Source organism: Nelusetta ayraudi, unplaced genomic scaffold (genome assembly GCF_046127955.1).
Source record: "Nelusetta ayraudi isolate G7.1 ecotype Tasmania unplaced genomic scaffold, CSIRO-AGI_Nayr_v1 ptg000050l, whole genome shotgun sequence".
In the NCBI taxonomy this organism is placed as follows: domain Eukaryota; kingdom Metazoa; phylum Chordata; class Actinopteri; order Tetraodontiformes; family Monacanthidae; genus Nelusetta; species Nelusetta ayraudi.
In genome coordinates, this window is record NW_027466100.1 from 2,260,001 (window position 1) to 2,267,500 (window position 7,500).

A 7,500-nucleotide genomic window follows, 5' to 3' on the forward strand; every position below is an offset into this window, starting at 1 on the left:
CAACAGGTATCTGAGAGGTAGTCAAGAATTGAACAGTGCCACCAACAAGCAAACCCTACCTTTCAATAAAGTGTTGGGTGATGATGTCCTCCACTGTACTTGGACTGGAGAGCTGAATTTGCTTGTAGTCTGCGTCAGTGATGGTTGTGTGGAGGCCCTTCTTGATTCCTTCTCTACAATCTCTACATTGACAGAGGAAGAATTAAAGTGTGAAAGTGGCCCAGTGGTAGAATGTCAGCTTTGAGATTGGGGGTCCAATAGTGCAGTCTCTATGAGGTGGTACTTGAGTGTCCTGCTGGAGTCGCTCCCTAAGCCAGGAGAAATGCAAGGGCTCTGTGAGGGAGGGCATGTGATGTCAAACTCTGCCAAACTATACAACAATCGTGAATTAATTTTCAGGAGTACCCATGAGGAAACAGCCAACAGGATTTGACAAAAGGGAGAATGTTATGCTGTAAACTGGGTCATGTTTACAAAGAACAGTCATTCATTAATGCTTCAGGAAGACCTAAAATTGAGAACAAGAGGCTGACATCATAATATTGAAAAACTTGCTTAAAGTATGGTCTACATTTGTACTTTATAAACAATAGTGAGTCTGTCATCAATGCCACAATATCATTAAAGCTTTGTCAAAATTGTTCTGTCTTGGTCTGAACTAATATGTTGAAATATTCATTTTGAAAATGAATTCATTTGAAATAAAGTTATAAAGTGTATTCAACATTGTAGGGTAAACCAGTCAACACCAATACCCAGTTGATTCAATAGATGTAGTTAATTATGGATTATACAGAAAATGTAGTGACAAAACTTAATTCCAACAAATGAACTGAATCTTATAACAATCAGAACAAGTTAGCTGTGAATCTACTCTCATGAGATGTGGCCGTCTGGAGGGGGGAAATGTAAATAACAAAAAAAACAAACAGTAAAAAAAACAAATAGCTTCTTGCTTGTTTGGCTTTAGACTTTGTGTCCTGTCAAACTACTTTTACACGACATAGTGTAAAGATAGTTTTATCATTTGTCCTACTTTAGAACTCAATTGGCTAAGCTCAGTTTCATAAGAAAGCAGGATCACCAAGCATAAAGCAATAAAAAGCAATCAAAGATTTTTTTGTTCAATGCACCAGGCTAAACAGTCCTACCTTTCAATAAAGTGTTGGGTGATGATGTCCTCCACTGTACTTGGACTGGAGAGCTGAATTTGCTTGTAGTCTGTGTCAGTGACGCTTGTGTGGGGGCCCTTCTTGATTCCTTCTCTACCATCTCTACATTTACAAAGAGAGAATTTCATACTCTAAACTGTATCATGATTCATTTCGATTTATGCTACATAAAAGCCTAAAACTGAAGAGTTGGTGACATGACAAACAGATTAAGTACAACCAGCAGTGTGTCTGCCTCTGATGCTGCAATATCATCATCAAAACTGAGCCAAATACATTGTTTTCTCGCTCTGAACTGGGTTTTCTGCACTACATCCAGTGAATCCTGAGCAGTTTATGTCGTCATGTAATGTTTTATTTACCTGCCAAGTTGTATCGTTCACTATGAGGAGACAAGGTGTTGGGATCACCTTTCAAACTGTAATCACAGCTGACGTGGCTTTGTTGAGGTGAGAGTCTCAGCAGGTCATTGATTGAGGCATAAAACTGACAGAACCACTTTTTATCCATTATGCTTCTGTAACTTAATTTTGCCCTCTGGACAGTTCCATCTCCAAAATACAGGTTACACGTTGGGTCTTTGATTGCAGATCCAGGCAGAGAACATGTAAAGACAACATCTCTACCAGGAGAATGGTGAACACTCAACTGAGGTGGTCCACTTACAGAATGAATTCAAAAGTACAAAGAGATATTTTACTGCATGTCCGGTTATGTTGCAGCAAAGAGAAAAGCTATATGTTTTTGAACATCACAAACAAGTTCTTCTTTTTTTTTTTTTTACCTTAAACCTTTAAATAAAAAGTTATTGTTTAAATGAATAAGTAATTACCCTAAAAATATAAACACAATACAATAATTTTCCATTACATAATAATATACAGTAAAATTAGGAATACAGTCACTCACTTTGTATCATCATGACTTGTGCGTCACTGTGATTGGAGGGATTATCCAGATGTCCAAGCTTCACAGTGTAGAAACACTTGACTTCAACTTGAGCAGGTGAACTCTGCTGTGACATCAGGAGCAGCTCACTTCCTCTCAGTGTCTCCACACAAGGCCACAGTTTAGGGGCTCCTCCCTTCACAGTGTAAAAATAACATTGAGGAGCAGACACAGACGGAGGTGGCTGACACCTCAGTGTGACTGACTCTGTCTCTGAGATGGTCCGAGGATTCACTGTCAGTGTGGGTGCAGCTTCAACAGGACCTGAAGGAAGAACACACATTTTTGGTTTTGTTCTGTTTTTAAACAGCAGAATCAACTGTAACTGCAGAGAACTAACTCTTACATTTTAAATATCTGAACATCCAGCCACTCTGCACTCACCCTTTAAAAAGATTTAATTCATCATCAAGTTCATCATTTACTCACTCAGGATGTGGATGGACACCATGTTACTGTGTGAAGAAGGAGAATATACATCTCCCTTCCTTACAGTGTAGGAACACTTGACTTTAACCTCAGCAGGTGAACTTTGACCTGACTTGACCAGAAGCTCAGATCCTGTCAGTGTCTCCCAACAAGAGGAACTCTGGACAGATTCTCCTCCTTCAATAATAAAATAACACTGAGCCACAGGAGCAGATGATGGAGGATGACAGTTGAGTGTGACTGAGTGAGTCTCTGCTGAGATCATTGGTGGATACAAAGTCAGTTGAGGTGGAGGATCTGAAAATGAGATAGACATGCATATACTGCGGAATTATAGAAATATATACAGTTCATACTTGTAAAAGACTCCATCACATTGTCCATTTATTCATTACAGCACCTCTAGGGGGGTCTAGATACTGAGCTTGAGTTTCTATGCAGAAAATAAAACCTGCTAAAAAAAAAACAAAAAAAAACACACACACACACACACACACACAAATTGAAAAAAAAAATAGTAATTGTAATTTTCCCTCAACAGTTGGAAAGATCAAAATTATATTAAGATCAAAACCTGGCGCCTTACATCACATTGTATATTGTGCATTCAAGCCACTCTGCACTCTCCACTCATTCTTGCAATAAACAAATAAATAGTCATTAACTGACAGACGTTTTACTCACTCTGTATGTAGATGGACACCATGTTACTGTATGAAGAATGAGAATATACATCTCTGTTCCTTACAGCGTAGGAACACTTGACTTTAACCTCAGCAGGTGAACTTTGACCTGACTTGACCAGAAGCTCAGATCCTGTCAGTGTCTCCCAACAAGAGTAACTCAGGACAGAGTGTACTCCTTCAATAACTAAATAACACTGAGCCACAGGAGCAGATGATGGAGGCTGACAATTGAGTGTGACTGACTGAGTCTCTGCTGAGATCACTGGTGGATGCACTGTCAGTTGAGGTGAAGGTTCTGGAAAGGCAGAGACAAGATGGACACAGTTTTTGTAATTATGGTCACGCTGCTAACAGGCTGTATGGCATTATAGCACCAATGAAAGGCTCAGATACGGACCTTGACATTGAGTCTTGCAAGGAAAATCTGTTGAAAATATGTGAACATGGTAAATATTTTTTATTTAGAAAAAGTATATTGGTATCTTCTACTTAGTTTGGAAATAATTGTTTCTTTCAGGGTTAACGACACAAAGATTTTTGCGAAGTTCCCAGATTTTTTGTGGCCCTTAATTTCAACAAAAAAAAGAAAGAAAAGAGCCAACTGTTTTACAATGCATAAAAGTCACAGTGCAACAGTTATTAGAATAGATTTTTGGAACACAGAACTAAAAAAAAAGAAAAAGCTAGGACTGACAGTGAGGCTAAACAATAATATAGCAAGGCTGTAAGAAATAGAATTTATTAACAATTTCAGATAATCTAACAAAGGTTAAACTTACACATGAGGATGACAAACAGCAGACACTTGGCCATGATGAAGCTGCCACTACATGCTAGACTGATAGTCTGACTGATCCAATGTCTTCTGACCTCTCTGTCTGAGAGAGAATGCACACAGAAAAACCACAGAGTGACGCTGAAGTTCTCTCACTAAAGTGCAGAACAGAAGCTCCTATGCCCAAATAAGAACTGTAAGTTTAATGGCCTCACATATTGAATGTCCCAGAAGATTTGAAACTAATGATGTGTTCACATTTGAAAGACAAAAACACCAAGTAGATGAAGAGATAAAAGCAAAGTTGTATGAGATGTTTGCAATTTTGATGCTTTCTTTCCTGTCAGGGGATTTCTTTCCCCCCTAAAGTGAACATTTGACTGTTTAAAGTAGAAACACTTGACTTTAACCTCAACAGGTGAACTTTGACCTGTCTTGACCAGACACACAGTTAGTGTCAGTGTCTTCCAACAAGAGGAGCTTGGAAAAGATTCTCCTCCTTCAATGATAACATAACACTACTCAGACACAGGAGCTGACAACGGAGTGTGTCTGAGTGTATCTCTGCTGAGATCACTGGTGGATACAAGGTTAATTGAGGTGGAGGATCTGGAAAGTACAAGATGGACACACATTTCTTTATTAATGGTCACGCTTCTAACAGGACACAGCATCCATGTATTGATTATAACACCAATAAATTGCTCAGGCACTGACTTTCAGATTGAGCCTTGCAAGGAAAAGCTGTTGAAAATGTATAATCATGGTAAAAATGACCCCCCCCCACACACACACACACACACACACACCCCCATGAAAAAAGTACATTGTTATTTACAAGTAAATTTGACACCTGCTATAACCAAGTGTTCCATGACAAAAAGCACAGTGTAAAGAAATACAAACACATTCTTTGGAACAGGGAACAAAAGAAAAGAAAATCTGTGAGCGCGGGTGAAGCTCAACACTAATGTCGCAATGCTGCTTTTCCATCAAATGTTCATTGGAATTAGAATGTATTAATGATTTCAAACAATGTAACAAAGTTAAACTTACAGATAAGGATGACAAACAGCAGATGTTTCGCTGTGTCTATCTTTACTTCTCTGTGAGCGAATGACACAGTAAAACCACAGAGTAACACTGACGTTTTTCTCACAGGAAAACCCAAAATAAACAAAACACCAAAGATTAGTGAAAATAATGTGTATGACTTATTTGGAGCTCATATTAGTTCAGAACTAGTGATCTTTGGGTAAAGTGTTCATGTGAATCTGTGAAATATTTTATACATATAATTTATCTTCATATTTTGTTTCGTCTTAATGAATTTACAGGCCATGAGAACAAATGTTGAGTATGTCCCAAGTGGTGAACCAGATCATTGGCTGGTGAGAACTGACCACCTTCTTCTCCCTCATGTAGACACACTTTGCTTCCTGTTTTCATCTATAAATGTCAGGCAATCTTGCACTGCAAAAAGAGCATGCAATCATTTTCAATGAAGCTTTCACAAATGTTCATAGGGAGATGGCTTTTCAAATGTTCAAACATTCACAGTAATGGCAAATTTAAAAAGCTGAAAGGATAATATTGACCAAACTTGCTCCATACCCAGAGCAGACTGGTATTTTGTTCAGACAACAGAAACCTCTGACATCTTTATTGTGTATTTTTTATTACTATTATTCAGAGATAACAATCATCCTGACTGGATTTAACACCTGGAGTCACTGCACACACCCAATGTGTCTACTGGCCCTAAGCATGTTATGGCCATATGGGCTCAGTTTAAATGAAGAAAAAAAAAGAACACATGGCCTTGGATAAGCAATGCACTGAGTGAGAGCCACTCTAAGTTAGTCAGAGAGAAGAGAGGTGTTAGGAGGTGTTACGACTTTGATGAGTTTAATGAAAAAAACGTGGCTGTTGTGGACAATGATTTAATTTCATCACATACTGTCACTAACATAGTTCGTTACATTTTAACGTTAAATCTCTTGCAGAAGTGTTGGCAGATTTTTATTGACAAGAGTCAGTGGTCTTGTGAGCTGATCTCATATGGCAGATGTTTATCTCCATGAGTTGAACAGAATATTTGCAGTGGTTATATTGTGAAGCTCTTAGGTTGGTATGTGGAATCCTCTTGACTGCAGTGTACGAGTTTACAGTTACAAGTTAAAAAATGATTTACACAACTTGGTCGAGCACATTTTGTAATGTTTCTATAGATGCATCACTTCTGGTTATGGTTTGAAATGTTCTCAGAGTATTGCACCACACTCTCTTTAACCCTCCTGTTATGTTGCGGGTCAAATTGACCCGGGAACATCATTGCTGTTCTTCACAAACGAACATAACAGGAGGGTTAAATAGACTTGACAATGGGAGTGAGACGAAATGCACCAAACCAGCAGATGATGTGCGGCACCGCTTGTAGAACCTGTAGAGTTGTATCTAAGACACATTCAGATTCATACTTAAAACATATTTTATTGATACACTGAGTTGAAACAAGAAAGGGCAGAAATGTGACATCCAAAATTATTAGCCACCTGGTCCTTAATAGTCAATAGTGCACCCTTTCTGAACCACAACTGAACACAACCTCTTTGAGTCGTTCTTTACTTGGTAGACACAGGTCTCCTGAGAGATTTTGGGCCAGTATTCCATTGGAAATTGTTCCAGCTGGTCCAAAGTGCATGGTTTCCAAGAATTGGATATTCACTTTGAGAACCCACCACAGAGGTCTGGGTTTGGTGTGGGCCACTCCAAGACCTCAGTTTTGGTATTGTTCAGGAACTGTTGGACTCATTTCAAAGTATGCTTTGAGATATTGTCTTGTTGGAAGACCAAGCAACAACATATGGCTAGACTACAGAGCAGATTTCTGCGCATTATCCCTCAAAATTTTAATATAATTTTAATGATGCCATGCACCCAAACAAGGATCAATGTGCTTTAGGCTGCTCAACTGCACAACAGCACAATGCTCTCAACTCAGTGTTCAACTGTGGGAACTGTGTTCTTGGGTTCGAAGGCGTCTCCCGTTTTTCTCCAAGTGGAAGCAACATCCTGGTGCCCAAACAGTTCCAGTTTGGTGTCAGAGTTCCAGATCTCATCTTTACCTTTCAAATGTTGAAGGGCAAATCTCAGTCTGGCTTTGATGAGTCAATTTATGACTAATGATGCTCTTCTGGGACGATGGAACTGAAGCCCACCATGATGAAGAGCCCTCAAACCTGTGTTCCTTCTATACATCATCTCCAGAGGAGGCCAGGTCAGCAACAATCATATTGGCAGGTGTCTGGGGCTTCTTGCTGACATCTCTGACTACCTTCCTCTCTTTTCCTTGACCATGTCCAGGTTTGTTTCTCACTGAATGTGTCTCCTTGTACTTGATAACGATGTACAGAGGTTCTCTAAACGGTACAATAGTGTGCCATCGTGTGATAATTTCAGGTGTGCCGTGAAAAATTATCCAATTTCA

At 39.1% G+C, this 7,500-nt stretch overlaps 1 protein-coding gene across 4 annotated transcripts; it reads right to left on the minus strand.

The window, feature by feature from the left end:
- Positions 1-1,983: 1,983 nt before the first annotated feature.
- LOC142895963 (uncharacterized) lies at positions 1,984-5,847 on the minus strand. Of its 4 annotated transcripts, XM_076037340.1 has the most exons (6): positions 4,441-4,795; positions 4,015-4,113; positions 3,633-3,659; positions 3,234-3,530; positions 2,550-2,846; positions 1,986-2,384 (listed from the first exon to the last, which is right to left on the minus strand). In XM_076037340.1, exons 2-6 carry the CDS (start codon positions 4,046-4,048, stop codon positions 2,074-2,076), a joined length of 966 nt encoding a protein of 321 aa, XP_075893455.1. In that variant the 5' UTR covers positions 4,049-4,113; positions 4,441-4,795; the 3' UTR covers positions 1,986-2,073. The 4 variants fall into 4 exon arrangements, 2 of the variants coding, with proteins under 2 accessions (XP_075893455.1, XP_075893454.1); XR_012928283.1 differs by having other exon boundaries at positions 1,984-2,384; positions 3,633-3,800; positions 4,015-5,836; XM_076037339.1 differs by having other exon boundaries at positions 4,015-4,795.
- Positions 5,848-7,500: the final 1,653 nt, after the last annotated feature.